Source organism: Dysidea avara, chromosome 2 (genome assembly GCF_963678975.1).
Source record: "Dysidea avara chromosome 2, odDysAvar1.4, whole genome shotgun sequence".
NCBI lineage: Eukaryota > Metazoa > Porifera > Demospongiae > Dictyoceratida > Dysideidae > Dysidea > Dysidea avara.
The window spans coordinates 12,559,595-12,582,396 of record NC_089273.1 but is presented as its reverse complement, the minus strand read 5'-3'; the positions used below and the strand labels follow the sequence as shown (position 1 = coordinate 12,582,396).

Here is a 22,802-nt window from a genome sequence, read left to right as displayed (position 1 = left end):
ACCATACAAGTTCAATGTTTACTGTTGCACGTAGTATATATAAACCATTTCAAACTGGCTATACGAGTGGAATGTATTGTAACCAACGCATACTGTGTTTGAGCTGGTTGCCAGGTACTGAAGAGATGTTACTATGGATAGCGTTATTTAGAAAACCAAACTTTATTATTAAGACGCAGAAACAAACCTGTCGTTTTACTTAACGTTCGGATATTGCTTCACCCAATACCGGTTAGTGTACTGTTTTATACTTTGTAGTTTTGTCTGTGAACTAATTGTTTATGATGTCATGTTTGTATCAGTTATTATTAGTGCTTGGTTATATAATTATTATTACCAAGCAGCACCGAAGGTCTGACAGTAACTTGTGCCATGTGACCAAATCTGTGAAAATCAGGCATAATGGTGCAAGCGTAAATTTACCATGACAGTATAAGCCGTTGATTAAAATGGGTAAAGTCGATGTTTAAGTACAGAATGGTTGAAGAGAAGATCTCAGATCCCAACTAGTGCTGTACACCTACAAATTTTTTGTTACCGGTTAATTGCCTACCAATAATTGGCAATAACCTGTTAATTGGTTTGTTTGTATATTGGCAGACATAATGCGAGTCAACAAGCCTGCTGGAAGGTTTAGGGTGGTACCAAAGTGACCATCAACATCCTGTCTAGCAATAACAGTTATTACAATCACATATTTACACATTCTTTGAGGTTATGTTATGATGTTAACACTTGTCAACAGGGGTAATTTATGGTTTACCAAGTGGGTGGGCAATAACCAGTTTAAAGGTTTCTTCACCAGTTATTGGCTGACCTAGACAACACCGGTTAATAACCAGTGTACAGCACTAATCCCAACTGTTGTGGCTCCTTTGGAGCATACCTAGATTGCATGTTGCTGGGAATTGAGTCATCACTGGGTCTAGGATTTCTTTCTGCATTCTTAACTGCATGTTTCTGACCCCCTGTATCCACAGAATAAAATACATATGTACATATTAAAAAAAAAAGAAAAGCTGCTTATGACTTGAGATTTGGAGAACTGTTGATGTACACACAATAGTACTCATTAATGTAAATATAATGGGTAATAAAAGCAAGTTCAATAAACAACTTAAGCAAGTTTTCATTACTGCACTAGTTAGTGAATTAACACTCCTATCAATAACTCCTGGGTATGTTCGCCTGTTCATGGGGAGTTCGAAAATCTTTGTTTCATTGTCATACCTTCAAGTTAAATACGTTTACAATTTAAAAACCAATGACCTTTCTTTAGTTAATAGGCTTCCCTTCTCAAACACAGAAGCACACGTATGTGACCGGATCTGCAAAACCTGATAAAATCTCACATTTTTCAAATTCTGTTTATTAAATTTTATAATCTACACTGTACTTATTCAAATGTATTTTCTGGCAAAGCTTTGGCCTCATATGTCAATAACTTTGGGAGTCACAGCTCTATAAAGTAACAACGAAAAAAAGATCAATTTGTACAGGAAGTATTGGGAAAATAAATTTCAGATGCTTACTAAAATGGTTGTAATTTACAAACAGAAAGACTAAGGAGTTAAAATTTGCACCATCGTGTTCAACATGAATATGGGAATTGATTACTGGGTAAGTTTTTCTTTTATTGTATCACCTTTCTTCACTGCAAAGAGAAATTAGTGAAGTAAGATCAATAATGTATGATTACTTTGACATGACAGTAACAAATGCCCATAGTATTGTATGTTTGGGTGTACTGCAATGAAAAGATGATTTTCGAACTCCTCTTCAGTAGGCGAACAAGAGGTTTTCATTGTTAGACCCTTTCTTTACAAAGAACAAAGAACAAAGCATTCAAAACATTTACAGATTTTTCTAAACAATATACACAAGTGTTTCATCCATTGTATTCAATGTGCTTTATATTGCAAATTTAGGTTTGCACAATCGTGTTGGGTTTTCACAGATCCAGTCACATATATTAAGCAGAAACTATATCTTGATGGATTTACAAATTCATGGAACGCAATGAGCCAGGATTGTACACTGTTGCACTAGTAAGTTGTAATTGTCATTTAAGCACCTGTAGAATATTTTCTCAATAGTTTCTGTACAAATTAATTGATTGGCTCGTCTGGCTATCTAGTACTGTGTTTCCCACACCACACAACTTACTAAGCTGAAAATTTTCTAGTTTATTCCTCTGTCTCCATTGATAAAAGAGAGCCAATAAAATGAATTTTGAACTATGTGAAGATATTGATGTTTTCTAAAATTCAGTCATAATTGAACATGAAAGGAACAGTAAACCAAAGAATAAGACATTTGTCAAAATTAAAAAGGAACATCCCATCCGTGAGTTTGGAGTAAATGCTTTGATTGGCTTATGGCATTGCAAATGCAGTCAGGTAGGCAGTCAGGCTGGCAGACCATAATTCCAGTTTTGGCATTTTAAAAACATACTGTAATATCCAGCTGCCTGGTTGTTAACACTACATATGTTTGATGTCATATGGAGTAAGACTGTTCTGTAAAGGTGATTTTTGTCGTGTATGGTACTTCATAAGGGCTTTTAGGATTAGTGGTACCTGTCACTTTATGGGAAACCCTACTAAGCAGTGCTACCACACTGTTTGATACATACATACATACACACATACACACATACATACATACATACATACATATACATGTAAACTTGTTGCATAAAGCATTAAAATAAGTAATTTACAAACCTTGGTTGTATTGTGATGCCATCAGTGTACTGACTAGCGGGGTTGACACAACCTTCACTAATGAGTCATTTGATGTCTGGTGTAGTTTTCTAGGTAAATCTAATCCAGATGATGAACTGGCACAATTATTAGGTAGTGATGTACTAGTAGTAGTTGTAGTGGGCCGTGGTGGTAAGGAGAGAGCTTCCATAAATTCTGTAGTAGGAAAAAAATTAAATTATAATGTGACATTGATTTTTGTATCTACGTTTGTAACAAAAGTAGAAACTCTCAGAGTAATACAGTGTACAGTTAACATTTGTATGAAAGACATTTAAATTTGGTGTATATTAGGCTGAACAGACGATGCCGGCATATTTTCACAAGTACTGCTACTACGAGAATTAACACAGCTTAGTATTTTATTATAAATAAAAAAAACTAAACAAGCTACAGTGGGACCTCGGTTATACAAACCCCTTGGGACCAGAGGTAGTCCATATGTCTGAAAAGTCCATATCTCTGAAACTGTGATTAAGTAACCTTAAATAGCCAAAGAATTAAAAAAAAAATATCAGTATTATCAACACCCTAATAGAACAGTCACTACTCTAATAGAACAGTCATTTTCGTAGTTTGGTTAACTGAGAATCCGGATAAGTGGGGTCTGGATAACTGAGGTTCCACTGTATATAGTATTTTAAACATATTAATTTTAAAAATTAAGTAGGGATCCAAGTGATAAAAAGTAGTGAAACTAGATACATATGAATGATGGTATTGCAGCACAGCTCAGTGGGAAATCCCCACTTAAGCATTGAGCAAAATAATTGTGATGTAGGATTTTTCCACTGAGCTATGCTGTAAAACCATCATTCATATCTTGTTTAACCACTTCCATGGCTTGGATCCCTACTTCATTTTTAAATTATACCTGTAATTTAAAATAATTATATAAAGAACCATGCATGTAAAAATCAAAGTAAAGCACACTTCTACTGTACATTCACCATATACTGTAAAACAGTTCATGCGACCACGGTTCTGTAGTTATAGAATGACAGGTGATGATAACCTGCTCAATGTAGAACAGTAAGGAGCAAAAAGACTCTGAACAACCAGACATTCTTGGATGACCACAATGGCAATACTATTGATTCAGAATATGATGGATTTCAAAACTACTCAGTGAGTTTCAAATTGTTTTATGTAAGTTAGTTTACCTCAGATTGAAGGTGGTTCTCTATACCAATTACAGTATAGTATGAAATGTAGCAATGAAAGAGTGGTGTTGAGATGAAATATAGCACAAGAATTCAAGTGCTATATTTGTCTCTTGCCCTTTCTTTGTGTGCTATACAGTGTATGCTACAATATCAAGTATGTTATTTTGTAATTCATTATTTTATTATTTATTAAATAAATTAGAAATTTCTATTGCTAAGAAACATAAAATCATTTTAAATTATAAACAAAACTCAGAACTAACTTCTCACTGTTATCTCTTTTAAAAATTCTCTTGACAAAGCCTTGAGTCAGTCCATTATTTTCTCTAACTCTCCCATATTTTCTATGCCTGACTGCCTACCTAATTTTATCTAATTTTTCCTTATGTATCGAGGGGTGTGCAACTCTGTGAAATCATGTTGACGTAGGTACTTTATTCCGGAATTAGGAATCAAAATTTTAATAGAATTTACTGTAAATCTTGCTTTCTCTGTATTTCTTTGCTTGTTACTTTGTTTGTTTAACTAGAATCTTTGAACTGGTACTAGGTATGTACTTGTTTGTTTAACTAGAATCTGCGGGCCCCTAAGGTGTCTGGGCAACCCTTTTATCCCACATTATCCCAGATAAATCTGACCGTGCTACAGCTGCTTCTTAACTGAATGATGATTTAGAGGCGATATCTCAGATTTGGCATTTAGATTTTCCCCTACTAACATATTTTCTTTATAGGTTTCATTAAAACGGGACCTTTCACCAAACCCACATCCTCCATTGATTATGGATAATATTATCATTCTTGAAACTAGTTTAATCAAAGTTTTAGGATTTACTTTTGATCCTTACTTACTTGGGAACTACGAATATCAAATATACTAAGCCGTGCTAAACAAAGGGCAGGCCAACTTCATTGCTGCTGTTCCTTACTATCAGAACAGAATAATTTTATGTGTATTTTAAACAAATCTTGGATTCGTCCAATATTAGAATATGGTAACATTCTGTATTTGGGAGCTGCCAATACTCATTTATGTTGACTTGATGATTTGCAGTCTTGCATTGAATGGACATGCTTTTTTACTTTTCAACCCCTCTTTCAAGGTCAACATGCTGCCATTATGGACTGGTTTGTCATTTATTAGCTGGAGAAGGACATGGGAACTTGCCTACTTACGTACTGTCCATAGTTATGTGATAATCCACGTTATTGCAGATCTCACCGTCTTCACTCCTGGGACTCAGCTGAACATTTACGCTTTGTCAACCCCTGTAATTTTAGGACATTGGATAGGATCAAATGCAGTTGGCTGGCTACAGCTGCTGATATATGGAATGGCCTACCAGCAGACATGATTTTGCAAGGGGAAGCTTCAGGCTGGCACACTGTGTTAAAAGACATACAGCATTTTGCGTGTAACTGAGATTTTATTTGTGTAAGTATTGTGAGGTTTGTTACAGTAAAAAAATGTATATATATTAAAATATATTAATAATTATTTAAATCCCAGTGCGTGGGAGTATCAAAGCGCCGCGCTGGGTTATAACTACCATACAGCTAGACAGAGCGGCGCTGCTACTGTACAATATATTAGTTATCACCCAATGATAAATAACTTATCACCCTGTTGCGGAGCCACTCAGTCTCGTTTATGACAACATAATAACCACGAATGGTATTCTTTACAAATGGAACAAAGAGCCAAATAAGGAAATATTGATACAATACACACCAATACAGCACTAAAACCAGCTAAAGCTTACAAGAAAACTGTTAATCCTTTACACAGTAACACTGCAAGTTACCAATATGAGTTTAACAACAGTCTGTGACGATTTTCGCTCCAGCAATCACTCCCAACGGTCACTATGGTGAATAACTAACTTCCTTTAGCTTCATCGTTCTATCTTGGACTACGGTAGCCACTTGTTGATCTTTTTTTCTCTTGCACACCATGTGACACCACCATACCAACTTCTAACAAAGGCGAATCGTACCTGGAACCGCTGCTTTGTAACACCACCCTTTTGCTACAGTTTTTAGGCAGTATGCAAGGTCTCTATTGGAGCTACGAAGTAGAATCTCCATACAATTCGGACGAAATCTTGTGCACAGTGACAGGAACTCAACCGGAACTTAATTTACTATCCGTACACTTCTGCACACTCCCACACACTGGGATATAAAATAGTTATATCCCGTATACTCAGATGATATCATCGTCAGTTATTACACTCATAATGGGATATAACTATAACTTATGAACAAGCTAAAAGTATTAAAAATGAACAAGCTAAGAGTATTAAAAATGGAAGCAGTTTCTTAGAGTTAATAAATTATAGTAGGGAAGGCAGTACTATTCAGGAACTGACATAAAGTAGTACTGAGTGTGGGTCTTACTTTTGCACAGGTTTTTGTCAATGCAGTAGAAAATGTCCACCTGTGGTTTTCAAAAGCAAATGCAAACAAGGACCCCACTGAAATTATTTTAGCGATTTAATTTTTGCTAAACCAGAACTATGGTTTCACTCTATATTTTTATGCAGAGAGACAAACGTGTACCTCACAGAGATCATGGACTAAAAATAATAAATTGCAGTGCCTTAATATACAATAAGGTAAATATAACAGATTTAATTTTGTGGACTTAGTATACAGTTACCAAGGTAACCTATGGTGGCTCCCTTCTAAATCACTTGATACATTAAGGAGTCTCTATACCACATTTGGTGTTTTGGATCACTGTTTCATAATGTTGAAAAAAATTATTATGTAACACAGGCCAAACTATTAGTTTAAAAATTAAATTAGGAGATACGTAGTATCACTACTTGTGTACACTCAGCACTATTATTTTCTTGATAAAACTGAACACATACCATTGCTTATAGCTTCAATAATGTTCTTTGAGACAGTTTCTTCACACAGCTTTCCCATAACATCACAGAATAAAAATACATCATCATCTTCCTTTATCATATACATAAGAAAGCAAACAATCGCTTCATTAGTAATTTCATTAGATGGAAGGTTCTTCAACCGATCTGCGAATGGAAAATCAGCAGAAAATGTAGGTATTAATTGATTTAGTTGATCAAAGGTTTTCATATAGTCTTGTGGTAGACAATGACACAATCTTGTATAGTTCTTCTTGAGCACTGGCAGAACTACAGTAACGATAATTATTAAAAATGTGATGATTAGAATGTGCAAACAATTAAAGATACATACATAAATAGAGAGTTACGTAAAACAATAAGTTATTATTATACTAGTATATTAAAAATTATAAATTAAAAAATAAAGTAGGAATCCAAGTGATAAAAAGTAGTGAAACAAGAGAAGAACGATCGTAGCTATTACAGCATGGCTCGGTAGGAAATTCCTACTTTGGCATGGTATAGCCATTAATTATTTTGTGTTCAATGCCAAAGTAGGAACTTCCCACCGAGCTATGCTGTAATAGCTACCATCGTTCTTCTCTTGTTTCACTACTTTTATCGCTTGGATTCCTACTTTTTTTAAATTTATAATTTTTAATACACTAGTTTGTTTAGTTTTTTTGTTAAGGCATACAGCTAGCTATAAACATGTGACTGTTCTATTAGGGTGACTGCTGTGTTAGAGTATCTCGACGCAGCCTGCAAGATGTGTGCTTGCCCAAAAAGGGGCTTGGTTTCGATCGATTATAGAGTATGTCGAATCAGCCTTCCAAATTGAAGGTGTGTGGTCACTGAAATACAGCTAGAGCCAAAAGGGGTGTGTCATCGTGGTTTCAATCGATAGATCGATAATGCGTACAATGAAGAATGGGAATGATCTTGTGACCTATCATGAAGCTATCTAGCTAGTACCAGTACCCCCGGTACAGTACCCTCCGTCATAGATTATATCAGTAAGGACTATAATCTATTCCTCTGTACAGTAGCGTAGTCTATGCGCCTTAAATAATCTTGTGGCGTCTATTAGCTATGCTGCTTAAAGAAAGTGTTGATATGGAAAATTTATGCCTCGATATGGTTACGTTGGATGAAGAAGAAGACAAGCAGCCTGATTGAAGATAAAAGAAAAGACAAGGCGCAGAGGGTACACGCTCGTCGGAACCTCAAAAGGCACATCCCACTGGTGAGTTTGCTATTGTTGCATAAAATGGTGGCCGTGCACTACTTTGTTTGGCCTCTAGGCTTGCGACTGTGATCAGGCAGTCAGGCAGTCAGTCTAAAATTCAAAGTATTGGCAATTTTTAAAATTCTGTATCCGGCCACCTGTAAGAGTTTTGTTGTATTTAATGCTGTTTTATGTATTATATGGACTAGTACTATTCCGTAAAGGTGATTTTCGTCTCGTAAGATATCTCTAGGATGATTTTTAAAGGCGCAATTTTGGGCGGCACGCGAAAATTTCACATGGATTCCTACTTAAACGGTAGGACCGTACCGTTTTATTCCACAAATCTTGGCTAATCAAGACACACGGTAGTGTGTCGTGCGGCCCAAGAAGCTGGCGCGCAACCCCGTGAGTATATTGACAGGAAGAAAGAAAATGCAATTTTCGCACCTCCGTAGCTCTGTGCTGCCTTGATGAAACAATACAAATTTTGCTGTGTACATTCCCTCCAACTTCAGTACTCCACATTCCAAATTTGAGCGAAATCGCTTCAGAAATTCCTGAGATATGCGACTTCAAAAATTGGCTTAGTTTCTTCGTTTTCTTCTTCTTCTTCTTATTTTTCTTCCTCTTTTCGCACACTTACAAAAACTGCTATAAAACGCGAACGCGTTATCCGATTGCCTTGATATTTGGCACACAGAAGGGGGTATCAAGGCGCATCTCTGTACCAACTTTGGCTGGAATACCATAAACAGGCAAAGAGTTATGAGCGATTATGCACTAAAAATAACACCAATATGTTGTCACGCCTACAGGGTAAACTGCGTATGGGAAGAAGCTGAAAATCGGTGGGTGAATAGGTTAACTATTGAACCTCAAACCTTTTGTGGTTTGAAAGAAATCGAGCTAAAAACCAGAAAGATACAGCGAAAAAATCAACAGTGTGTAACAATTACACAATCGAGATTAGCTAACTTTTATTATTATTATTATTATTATTATTATGCTTGCCACGCCTACCAGATAAACCACTTGGGGTAATGCTTTGAAAATCGCTGTACAGATGGAGTTATCATCTTAGAAAGGCTCTTCAATGGTGTAGAAAAATCAGACTTAAAGCCATGGAGTTATAACACGAAATCCAACTTGATGTAGCAAGTGCGAGATCGAGATACTCTAATAGAGCAGTCATCCTAATAGAGCAGTCACCCTGAACAGAATTCAAGAGATCAGTTAGAAATAAGTAACCTGTATAGAGATCAGCTACAAACAAGTCACCCTGTAGATAGTTCAGCTACAAACAATTCACCCTGTTCAGACATCAGTTAGAAGAAGTTTTCTTGTAGAGAGTTCAGTTACAAACAAATCACCCTGTTGAAAGATCAGCTAGAAGATGTCACCTTATAGATAGTTCAGTTACAAAGAAACCACCATGTAGAGAATTCAGCTACAAACTAGTGACCCTGTAAATACATCAGCTAGAAGAAGTTACCTTGTAGAGAGTTCAGCTACAAAGAAACTATTCTGTAAAGAGCTCAGCTGCAAACAAATCACCTATACAGAATTCAGCTACAAACAAATCACCCTGTAGAGAGATCAGCTAGAAGAAGTAACCTTGTAGATAGTTCAGCTACAAACAATTCACCCTGTACAGAGCTCAGTTAAAAGAGTTTTCCTTGTAGAGAGTTCAGCTACAGACAAATCACCCTGTAGAGAGATCAGTTAGAAGAAGTTACCTTGTAGATTGTTCAGCTACAAACAATTCACCCTGTAAAGAGATCAGCTAGAAGAAGTTACCTTGTAGAGAGTTCAGCTACAAAGAAACCATCATGTAGAGAATTCAGCCACAAACAAATCATGTATAGAGAATTCAGCTACAAACAAATCTCCCTGTAGAGAGATCAGCTAGAAGAAGTTTCCTTGTAGAGAGTTCTGCTACAAACAAATCACCCTGTAGAAAGATCAGCTAGAAGAAATCACCTTGTAGAGAGTTCAGCTTCAAAGAAACAATCATGTGAGAGTTCAGGTACAAACAAATTGTCCTGTAGAGAGATCAGCTAGAAGAAGTTACCTTGTAGAGAGTTCAGCTACAAAGAAACCATCATGTAGATAGTTCAGGTACAAACAAATCACCCTGTAGAAAGATCAGCTATAGAAGAAATCACCTTGTAGAGAGTTCAGCTACAAAGAAACTATCATGTAGAGAGTTCAACTACAAACAAATCACCCTGTAGAAAGATCAGCTATAGAAGAAATCACCTTGTAGAGAGTTCAGCTACAAAGAAACCGTCATGTAGAGAGTTCAGCTACAAACAAATCGGCCTGTAGAGAGATCAGCTAGAAGAAATTACCTTGTAGAGAGTTCAGCTACAAAGAAACCATCATGTAGAGAGTTCAGCTGCAAATAAATCACCTGTAGAGAGTTAAGCTACAAACAAATCTCCCTGTAGAGAGATCAGCTAGAAGAAGTCACCTTGCAGGGAGTTCAGTTACAAAGAAATAAACCATGTAGAGAGTTCAGCTGCAAACAAATCACCTGTAGAGCGTTCAGCTAGAAACAAGTCACCCTGTAGAGAGATCAGTTAGAAACAAGTCACCTTGTAGAGAGTTCAGCTAGAAGAAGTCACATTGTAGAGCTACAAAGAAACTACCATGTAGAGTTCAGCTGCAAACAAATCACCCTGTAGAGAACTCAGCTACAAACAAATCGCCCTGTAGAAAGATTAGCTAGAAGAAGTTACCTTATAGGGAGTTCAGCTATGAACAAATCACCCTGTAGAGAGTTCAGCTACAAACAAATCACCCTGTAGAGAGTTCAGCTACAAACAAATCACCCTGTAGAGAGTTCAGTTACAAAGAAACCACCATGTAGAGAGTTCAGCTGCAAAAAAAATCAATCACTCTGTTGAGAGTTCAGCTAGAAGAAGTCACCTTGTAGAGAGTTAAGGTGCAAATAAATCACCCTGTAGAGAATTCAGCTACAAACAAATCACCCTGTAGAAAGATCAGCTAGAAGAAGTTACCTTGTAGAGAGTTCAGCTACAAAGAAACCACCATGTAGAGAGTTCAGCTGCAAACAAATCACCTGTAGAGAGTTCAGCTAGAAACAAGTCACCCTGTAGAGAGATCAGCTAAAAACAAGTCACCCTGTAGAGAGTTCAGCTAGAAGAAGTCACATTGTAGAGAGTTCAGCTACAAAGAAACTACCACGTAGAGAGTTCAGCTGCAAACAAATCATCCTGTAGAGAGTTCAGCTAGAAGAAGTCACCTTTTAGAGAGTTCAGCTACAAAGCAACCACCATGTAAAGAGTTCAGCTGCAAAAAACTCAATCACCTTGTAGAAAGATCGGCTAGAAGAAGTTACCTTGTAGAGAGTTCAGCTACAAAGAAACCACCATGTAGAGAGTTCAGCTGCAAACAAATCACCTATAGAGAGTTCAGCTAGAAACAAGTCACCCTGTAGAGAGTTCAGCTAGAAGAAGTCACATTGTGGAGAATTCAGCTACAATAAAACTCCCATGTAGAGAGTTCAGCTGCAAACAAATCACCCTGTAGAGAACTCAGCTACAAACAAATATGCAGTGTAAAAAGATCAGCTAGAAGAAGTTACCTTGTGGAGAGTTCAGCTACAACGAAACCACCATGTAGAGAGTTCAGCTACAAAGAAACCATCATGTAGAGAGTTCAGCTACAAACAAATCGGCCTGTAGAGAGATCAGCTAGAAGAAATTACCTTGTAGAGAGTTCAGCTACAAAGAAACCATCATGTAGAGAGTTCAGCTGCAAATAAATCACCTGTAGAGAGTTAAGCTACAAACAAATCTCCCTGTAGAGAGATCAGCTAGAAGAAGTCACCTTGCAGGGAGTTCAGTTACAAAGAAATAAACCATGTAGAGAGTTCAGCTGCAAACAAATCACCTGTAGAGCGTTCAGCTAGAAACAAGTCACCCTGTAGAGAGATCAGCTAGAAACAAGTCACCTTGTAGGGAGTTCAGCTAGAAGAAGTCACATTGTAGAGCTACAAAGAAACTACCATGTAGAGTTCAGCTGCAAACAAATCACCCTGTAGAGAACTCAGCTACAAACAAATCGCCCTGTAGAAAGATTAGCTAGAAGAAGTTACCTTATAGGGAGTTCAGCTATGAATAGATCACCCTGTAGAGAGTTCAGCTACAAACAAATCACCCTGTAGAGAGTTCAGCTACAAACAAATCACCCTGTAGAGAGTTCAGTTACAAAGAAACCACCATGTAGAGAGTTCAGCTGCAAAAAAAATCAATCACTCTGTTGAGAGTTCAGCTAGAAGAAGTCACCTTGTAGAGAGTTAAGGTGCAAATAAATCACCCTGTAGAGAATTCAGCTACAAACAAATCACCCTGTAGAAAGATCAGCTAGAAGAAGTTACCTTGTAGAGAGTTCAGCTACAAAGAAACCACCATGTAGAGAGTTCAGCTGCAAACAAATCACTTGTAGAGAGTTCAGCTAGAAACAAGTCACCCTGTAGAGAGATCAGCTAAAAACAAGTCACCCTGTAGAGAGTTCAGCTAGAAGAAGTCACATTGTAGAGAGTTCAGCTACAAAGAAACTACCACGTAGAGAGTTCAGCTGTAAACAAATCATCCTGTAGAGAGTTCAGCTAGAAGAAGTCACCTTTTAGAGAGTTCAGCTACAAAGCAACCACCATGTAAAGAGTTCAGCTGCAAAAAACTCAATCACCTTGTAGAAAGATCGGCTAGAAGAAGTTACCTTGTAGAGAGTTCAGCTACAAAGAAACCACCATGTAGAGAGTTCAGCTGCAAACAAATCACCTATAGAGAGTTCAGCTAGAAACAAGTCACCCTGTAGAGAGTTCAGCTAGAAGAAGTCACATTGTAGAGAATTCAGCTACAATAAAACTCCCATGTAGAGAGTTCAGCTGCAAACAAATCACCCTGTAGAGAACTCAGCTACAAACAAATATGCAGTGTAGAAAGATCAGCTAGAAGAAGTTACCTTGTGGAGAGTTCAGCTACAACGAAACCACCATGTAGAGAGTTCAGCTACAAACAAATCACCTGTAGAGAGTTCAGCTAGAAACAAGTCACCCTGTAGAGAGATCAGCTAGAAACAAGTCACCTTGTAGAGAGTTCAGCTAGAAGAAGTCACGTTGTAGAGAGTTCAGCTACAAAGAAACCACCATTTAGAGAGTTCAGCTGCAAACAAATCACCCAGTAGAAAGTTCAGCTATGAACAGATCACCCTGTTGAGAGTTCCGTTAGAAACAAGGAATCCTGTAGAGAGATCACCTAGAAGTATCGCCTTGTAGAGAGTTCAGCTACAAACAAATCACCTATAGAGAGTTCAGCTACAAACAAATCACCCTGTAGAGAGATCAGCTAGAAGAAGTCACCTTGTAGAGAGTTCAGCTATAAAGAAACCACCATATAGAGAATTTAGCTGCAAACAAACACCCTGTAGAGAACTCAGCAACAAACAAATCGCCCTGTAGAAAGATCAGCTAGAAGAAGTTACCTTGTAGGGATTTCAGCTACAAACAAATCACCGTGTAGAGAGTTCAGCTACAAAGAAACCATTCTGTAAAGAGCTCAGCTGCAAACAAATCACTTGTACAGAATTCAGCTACAAACAAATCACCCTGTAGAGAGATCAGCTAGAAGAAATTACCTTGTAGATAGTTCAGCTACAAACAAATCACCCTGTAGAAAGATCAGTTAGAAGAAGTTACCTTGGAGAAAGTTCAGCTACAAAGAAACCATTTTGTAAAGATCTCAGCTGCAAACAAATCACCTGTACAGAATTCAACTACGAACAAATCACCCTGTAGAGAGATCAGCTATATAAGAAGTTACCTTGTAGATAGTTCAGCTACAAACAAATCTCCCTGCAGAGAGATCAGCTAGAAGAAATTACGTTGTAGAGAGTTCAGCTACAAAGAAACCACCATGTAGAGAGTTCAGCTGAAAAGAAATCACCCTGTAGAAAATTCTGCCAGAAACAAATTGCCCTGTAGGAAGATCAGTTAGAAGAAGTTACCTTTTAGAGAGTTCAGCTACAAAGAAACCATTCTGTAAAGAGCTCAGCTGCAAACAAATCACCTATACAGAATTCAGCTACAAACACATCACCCTGTAGAGAGATCAGCTAGAAGAAGTTACCTTGTAGATCGTTCAGCTACAAACAATTCACCCTGTAGAGAGAGCAATTAGAAGAAGTCACCTTGTAGAGTGTTCAGTTACAAAGAAACCACCATGGAGATTTCTGTAATCAATATAATATTATGTGACCGGATTTGCGAAAAGGGGTCTTTCACACACATCCAATTCCGTAACCATTGGAGACCATAACTCAGTGTTCAAGTAACATATTAACCTGAAAATTTCACCACGTATTCAGCTATAGTGGTGCTCACCACTGTCCAAAATTCAAGGCAATAGCTCTTTCCAATCTGAAGTTATCAATTGTCAAAGTTGGCAAATTGGATGTGTGTGGAAGACCCCTTTTCGCAAATCCGGTTACATATGTATTATACAGTATATATAATTTGTACATTTACTGATAAAATATTTAAAGTACATCTACTTCATCTTTTCTTCTTCCTGTAGTAAAGAAAAAAACATAGGTTAAAAAAGTCCCAAAGCTGGCCATAGGCCGGCTTTGGGGTGTACAAATACAAAAAGAAATGAAATCTAATCCAAAACAGCCAAGCTGTAAAAAAAGTGTGCGGCCCTCAGAAAGGCTATGGTGAAAAAAGATGTGAAATCCAAGGTGGCGGCCAAGAAATGGCTGTGATGGTAGGTTAATGGTAAAAATTTTAATAATGACAATTTAGGTAAATTTTGTGAAGCGGCACAAAAATTCACCTGAATTGTCGTTATTAAAATTTTTACCATTAACCTACCATCACAGCCATTTCTTGGCCGCCACCTTGGATTTCACATCTTTTTTCACCATAGCCTTTCTGAGGGCCGCACACTTTTTTTTACAGCTTGGCTGTTTTGGATTAGATATATCTTTACTTGAGAACTCATAACAGGATCCTATCACATGCAATCAAATTCGTAAAATTATGTACACAATCAACATTGCAATTGTGTCACCTGTATTTACCTTTAGAAGAAGAATCCAAATTTATTGTAGAAAACATTCTATCATAAAAAGCAGTATCCACATCTAAAGCAATGCAGCATACAAAAAAGTGATCAGTGACATGTGATTAACTCACTAGGTGATGTTGAATGATGTTGTTGGCCACTTGATAATGACTGAATACCAGTAGAGGATATTGTACTGATTGGAAACTGAATACCTACATAGTTAAATATTAGAGTTGCAACTATATTAAAATTACATATCCTGTACGAGAACAATGTAATTTGCCATCACAGGTGTGAAAAATAATATTGCACATCACCCTTTAGGAGAGTACACATGTATGTAGCTCTACATGTGTGTGTGGCTTCATGCCTGTGCACAAGTGTAAGGTGTCCAAGAGTGGAGCTGCACAAGACTAATTATCATTATTACTATGTATTATTGGCTTTTGCTATTGAATTCATCAGATTTAAAATTTTACTTGGTCCTGTTTGCAGTAGAATTCATTGCCTTTGCAGTATAATTTGTCACTTTTGCAATAGAAGTTGTCAATTTGAATTTGATGTGCTTGCAGTAGAATTAGGTGCTGTTGCCTTAAAATTTGTCATGTTTGCAAGAAAATTCATCACAATTAATCAATGAACACCTGGGTACACAAGGCAGCTGAAATAATTGCTGACTACCAAGCACTGGTAGTGATTAGCTGTTTCAGTATTCTAATTGTCTACATCACGTTTGAAAATGATATCTACCAATGTTGTCTATTTTTGACAAACTTGCACCTGAATTTTACACACTTCGTAACCAAAGATATTCCTTTAGAAATAAAACTAACTTTGTAGAAATTGCCATGACTGATCATCTGATTTTTACTGCTTTAACTTGCATTGAGTTCTTTAATTGGAGGCAAATAATTTGGTGTAGAAGATCATATGATGGGGTACTTTAAAAACAAAAGAATGAGCAGTTTTAAAAGATCACGTTATGAAGAAGAAAGATTGTCACCAATGTTAAAAGTCATCACTTTTGCTATTGATTTTACCCCAATTTGAAATGGAATGCAATAATAGAATTTTTCACATTTGCAGTACAATTCATCACTTCTGCAATAGAGCTCATCGCCTTAGCAGATACGTAAATTCAGCAATAAAGTTAGGCACAAATTTTTCACATTTGCAGGAAATTTTGTCACAATTAGTTGTGAAAGCAACTGTATTCCTGTGCATACTTATGTCCATGCATGACTGTATGAAGCCATTTATAATAGGAATTTAGGATATCAAGCAGTTCCAAATATGTAAAATAATGTACATTTCTTATGATATAATAGCTGTCAGTAGTGGTTAGAATTCTGTTAGATAAATCTAGCACTGCAAACAATTAAGTACTACAAGTTCTCGTTAGTCAAGAATTGTTTTATTTGTGCCACATACTACCTTTGTACAACCAGGTGCCCAATGATTAGTTATGACAAAATTTCCTGTAAACGTGTTGAACTGTAATTTAACAGTTCTAATTCTATTACAAGCATGCAGAGTTAAATTTCCAAGGCAACGAATTCTATTGCATAATTGATAAATTCTACTGCAAAAGTGACAAATTCTATTGCACATGGGACAAAGTCAATTGCAAAGGCAATGAATTCAGTAGCAAAAACCAGTAATATGTATATCTGGATTATAGGGCTGGGAGATTATGGTGTACGTTGGAGGTCCATAATACGGGCAATGGGCTCGTATATCGGATTAAGATACGATGAGGTATCTTGGCCTGTACAACACAAAACAAAAACAATGAGGGAATGGTGTCTTTCTTAGCCGTTTAAGTTTTTTATTGTATTAAATGAAGATGATGCTCGTCCACCTTGACGCTGCCCTACTGCATAGTCAGATGGCACAAAGTGAGCACTGCACACTACTGTGTTATTCGTGACTTGAAATATTGGTCTTGTATAGCCATTATCCACTTCTTTAGTTTTGCGGTCTTCAGGAAGGTGTGAAATGATAGTTCCAACAGTGGTTGTGGGTTGGCATTGCAAAACTTCAAGACAAAATACCAAATATTTTGCAGTTTCCCCATTTCAAACATATACGGTTATTATGAAATTTGTCTATTGTGTCAAACAATTGTATATAATTTCACAGTGTACTAATTTATTAAATAATTCATACAAAGTTGTACATTCATGATGCATGACATCAAGATAGCTATCGTATTCGTAATATGCTACATCCTACAATTGTTAAAGTAGCAAAATGTCATAGTTGCTAAACCCTACTGGATTACACTACAAATCAGCCTATATTAGTACCTACCAGATCTTATTTCACTGATCACCATCCTAAACTGATGTGATGTAGTAATAGTCTCCAGTTGATCACACAGATCAAGTAATTCTTCTCTACAGCTCATCCTCTCAATCAAACAATCTAATATTATCTTATTAGCAGTAGTGGAGTTACTACTACTCAATATCATACAAATCTGGTCATCACTGATATAATTCTGTAACTTCCCAACGCTTTGTTCATAGTTATCAGGCATCAATTCCAGTATAGTGTGGTAGTGTGTCTCAAGTGGAGCAAAATCTACATACATGAAAACAATTATAGTTTATTGATCTTGTAACTTGATATTTAGTTTATTATTAAATGATATTTACATGAGTAGTACATATCGATTGGTTGACAAAGCATATTTACATAAATACCTTTGTTGAGAACAATCTTTTTTGGTGGATTTCTTCCTTGAAAAGCAGATTCTTGAGATAAAGAAGCTATAAAATACACATAAGTTGCTAAAATTTACAGTGTAAAACCTCAGTTATCCAGACCCCACTTATCCAGATTCTCAGTTAACCAAACTACAGAAATACTGCTCTATTAGAGAAGTGACTGTTCTATTAGAGTAGTTAAATTAAAAAACCTTAATGCTATTTTAACATTACTTATACACAGTTTCAGAGATATGGACTTTTCAGACTTATGAGTGTGGGTCCCTGGTGGGATAGTTAACAAAACATTCTTATCTTGACTGCTGTATTACATTTAACACAGGTGACTGCTCTATTAGAGTGTTTCAATCATTTCAGCAAAAGGATCGAAACAATGTTGCAAAGAAACATAGTGCTATAAAATTCAACCAATATATCTTATTGCATGATGACCTTTATCAGCCATTTTCCATGGGTCATTCCCATTCCTGCTTTCTGTTCTCATCCCATTTCCATTTCCAGTGCATTCTACTTACCGATTCTTCAGAAGTTGTGATTGTTATAACAATACTTATATCCCAGTAAAGCCATGCTTCAAAACTTTACTTGACAATAACTACCATATTATGTAGTAAGGTATTAAACAACAAATGCAACTGTGTCTGGAAAACCCGTTTTATTGCCAGAATTTATTTTGCACCAAGAGACAATGCTACATGAACAAACTATCAAATGTTACTATTGAGTGGTTTGCTTTTCTTTTTTCACAAGCACAGTGGCAATCTGTACAAGTAGTCTAGCTCTGATCAGCCTGGGGTGGCTGTACTGTGCTGTGAAGCTGATTAAAAACCTTGCTGTAAATTTCCTTTCATTTTAGCTAGTTTTGAGACCTGAATGGCCCATAACTCGGCCCAATCCCTATCCCTTTAAGATTTTTAAACAGCCTCTGACCTTCCTCCGAGCCCCACCTCCCACCTTTTTGGAACTCACCTAATACAGTTGACCTTGGTTTAAAAACTATCTAAAATGGTGTAAAAGTTAGCTGTTGGTTACTTGTACAGTGAATGCTCTGAAAGGCAAGGAATCTGGGTAATACAAGTGCAATTTTGGTACACATACCTGTAGCTTCAACTATTGGCGAGCTACAACATTCCGAATACTTAAAACTGGCATTTTTTGATACTTTTAAATAGGCAATAATACCGATTTTCCCAGACTGGATCACAAATTTGTAATGTTGGCAATCGAAATGCATAACATGTTCGTGCAAGCTGAGTACGAAACCACAAACTTTGACTTGAATATAAGTACAGCAGTCATAGATATTTACAATTGTCCTTAGCTGTGCATGAAGCCAAATACATCAAAGTATCAGTGATCTTTTCTTGGACTTAAGCCAGTTATATCACAGCAGTCATAAAATATCTTAGTTATTAACACGTCCTCAGCTTTGCCTCAGATTCACGCCAGTAACTTACTTCTGCTGTGATATAGTGATAACTTATTCATAGAGGCACTTAACATGATTAACATAAGGCATAAGAGAAGCAATTTTGAATCATTCCATGTTAGAGAAAAGTAATTAATGCAATCTGATCACTTAATAAAGTATTCTTTTAGCAGCAAACTTCATTCCAAGCTAAAATTTCATTGAGTGCTTTTTATAAAAGGCTGACTAGTATAAAAATCCCACTAGAATCATGCCTGTCTTCACAGTTATCATTATTATGTATTAAGTATATACTACAATATGTGACTGGATTTTGAATTTCAGCTTAATGTGACAATATACAACTCCAATATTTAAGATTAAAATAAGGTATTCCAAACTTCCAATCAACATTACAGTTATTGGAATCACTAGTTAGTACCCTGAATTACAATAAATTCTGTGAAATCTTTGATCAGGTGCATTAGTGCTTTAGTGGCAACACATATAATAATTGTGGAGTTTAATGTATTTTAAGTGTGAAACCTGTTTTTATAGCGTATTTCGCTATATTACTTAGTTACCACAAAAGTAATAATATTACTTAATGCGTTACATATGTAATGCATTACTCCCAACACTGACACTTAATACCCCTTACATGTACTTTTTATACACCATTACATATCAATGTAAAAAAAGCCAAACTGTAACAAAGGGTGCAACCTTCAAAAGCATGGGTGAAAAACGTTGTGAATCAAATGTGGCGGCCAAGAAATGGCTGCAATTTTGGAAAATTAGCCTTAATGTCACATTTTACAACTCATATATTTATGATCAAATGAGGCATTCCAAACTACCAATCCACTTTATGATGATAGTGAAATTTTAACAGGTGCACAAGGACTGTAATTATGGTTATGCAGCAAATTATATATTTCACATGTGACATTAAAACTGATTTTCCAAAATTCAGTTATAAATCGTGAACAACATGCATTTTAGCATCATTAATGTACCTGTTCTCAATTCATAAACTATTGTTATTAATATTCCTGGGTCAGGTAGCAGTGAAGTAATCTTTTCCAACAGATCACAAAATTCTGCTATGTTAGCTGTACATTTCACTTTCTCCATCAGATAATTCAGTATAGTTTTATTAGCAATAGTGTAGTTGGGACTAGTGAGCACATCACAAATCTGATCATCAGTTAAATGATCCTGTACAACTCGTAGTGTCTTCTCATAGTCACTAGGTAGTGACTGAACTATATCATCATATTTTGACCTCAACAGGTGAAGAGCTATAATATGGAAGAGCAAAAAGAAAGTGTTCCATACTGTTTAAAGCATTGTATTGGCATGACAGAGGTATATTCATAAGACTAAAATGAAGTATTTGTATGCATGAGCTACATAATTGTAATTAAACATTTAATTACCTTGCGAGTTATCACCAACTCCACTACTAGTAGATAATGGAGGTGATATAGACTCAGTAACACTCAAAGTCACATCAGTTGATAGTGTAGTGTGTAACTGATGACCATCACTAGTTACTATACTACTAGTAGTAGTTATGTCTATAGTTGTGTCTGTAGTTGTGGTAGCTGTGGATTGAGAATAGTAAAATACATTGATATGTACTGTATATGAGAGGTATAGAAAAATATCTTTGTCAATATATAAAACGATACAGTGGATCCAATTTACTATAATTTTTCAAAGTCAACACATATGGTACATAGTGTAATGTGTGGTCAAGAAAGCTGGTGCAACACACTGTGGGTATATTACAGAAAATGTTTTGATGCATGCATATATTCATGTTCGCTTATCCAAAATACAACTGTTTTGTATCACAGTTGTCTACCAGGTATGTAGGGAAGATACAAACAAATAATCCTATTTGCTTCAACCATTTCTGAGATACACCTTTACAGTGAGGGCCACCAAACATATCATGTACATAACTGTTATACAAAGATTATAATGCACTAGCAACACATGCAAAACATGACATGTGTCATGCAGTCATCTTATGTGTGCCACACAATCAGGTTGTGTTTCCATGGTATATTTCTTAACCAAAACCCAAATAAAAACTTCAGAAATTTATCATTAAGATTTTCATTTCCTGACTGGAATATAGCACACTCGCTTATCTAATTGTGAATAGTAATTCCTACATTTACATTTAATTCAGAATGCAATATCACACATTTGTGACTTACGAATTTCTCCAATAATAATTCATTATGCACAAAAATCCAAACAATGCACCATGACATGCATGGTTCCAAGGTATGTTTACAACATTAATCAGACTATAGCTATGCACATACCCATAGCTACACTGTATGCCCTTATATGTGTGCTTCATTGGAAGGCAGCGGCACTGCATAGCCTTACTGTAATTTAATTATTGTTTTACAGCTAATTTAAATGTGCCTAAGGGTAGGTTTGTAGCACAAAGTATTTTACCCACTCCAATACAAAAATTAAGTGTTTTGCAAACCAGTCTGCTTTTTGCTCAGTAAATACCTGTATTGTATAGATTTCAGTGAAACAATGATATCATGATATCAATATTACCATGGTTTCCAACATTGAATAGTGTTTGTGACAGCTCTATTATATTGTACCACAAACAAATATGTGACGTTATGGTTGTCAAGAGGCAAGTGTCTGGTGATTTCAAGTCCTACAAAAGATTGAGATACCCTAATAGAACAGTTTACCAATGTAATTTATTTATTTAACAATCACTTATAAATATCACAACAAATAGTCAAATAACAATCTCTTTTTACACAACATACCAGGTGCCGAAATTCCAATACCACCTAGCTCTAATATTTAAATTGGTATTATTTGTTTGCCACTCCAAGGAGTACAAGATTATAATAATCTAATCCAAAACAGCCAAGCTGTAAAAAAAGAGTGCGGCCCTGAGAAAGGCTATGGTGAAAAAAGATGTGAAATCCAAGGTAGCGGCCAAGAAATGGCTGTGATGGTAGGTTAATGGTAAAAATTTTAATAACGACAATTCAGGTGAATTTTGTGCCAAGACCAAGCGGCACCAAATTCACCTGAATTGTTGTTATTAAAATTTTTACCATTAAGCTACCATCACAGCCATTTCTTGGCCGCCACCTTGGATTTCACATCTTTTTTCACCATAGCCTTTCTCAGGGCCGCACTCTTTTTTTACAGCTTGGCTGTTTTGGATTAGATTTCACTTCTTTTTGTATTTGTATACCCCAAAGCCGGCCTATGGCTGGCTTTAGGGCTTTTTAACCTGTCATTCTTTCTTTACTACAGGAAGAAGAAAAGATGAAGCAGGGTGATTTCTTTGTAGCTGACCTCTCTGCAAGGTGACCCTTCTAGCTGATCTCTCTACCGGATGACTTGTTTGTAGCTGAACTCTCTACAGGGTGGTTTGTTTGTAGCTGAACTCTCTACAAGGTAACTTCTTCTAGCTGATCTTTCTACAGGGTGATTTGATTGTAGCTGATCATGAATTCT

The 22,802-nt window shown here is 36.3% G+C and overlaps 1 protein-coding gene across 8 annotated transcripts in view; it reads right to left on the bottom strand.

Moving 5' to 3' along the window:
* Window positions 1–22,802, bottom strand: part of LOC136246621 (uncharacterized) — a 63,175-nt gene that overhangs the window by 20,045 nt on the left and 20,328 nt on the right. For 7 of the 8 annotated variants that reach the window (XM_066038145.1, XM_066038147.1, XM_066038149.1 and 4 more), the window contains 8 exons: window positions 20,717–20,884; window positions 20,294–20,578; window positions 17,843–17,908; window positions 17,448–17,720; window positions 15,263–15,346; window positions 15,148–15,210; window positions 6,810–7,097; window positions 2,727–2,921 (listed from right to left, as the gene is read on the bottom strand). In XM_066038145.1, coding sequence (XP_065894217.1) covers window positions 2,727–2,921; window positions 6,810–7,097; window positions 15,148–15,210; window positions 15,263–15,346; window positions 17,448–17,720; window positions 17,843–17,908; window positions 20,294–20,578; window positions 20,717–20,884 — 1,422 coding nt within the window. The remainder of the gene's footprint in view (window positions 1–2,726; window positions 2,922–6,809; window positions 7,098–15,147; window positions 15,211–15,262; window positions 15,347–17,447; window positions 17,721–17,842; window positions 17,909–20,293; window positions 20,579–20,716; window positions 20,885–22,802) is intronic. The other variant, XM_066038152.1, reaches the window with a different exon arrangement.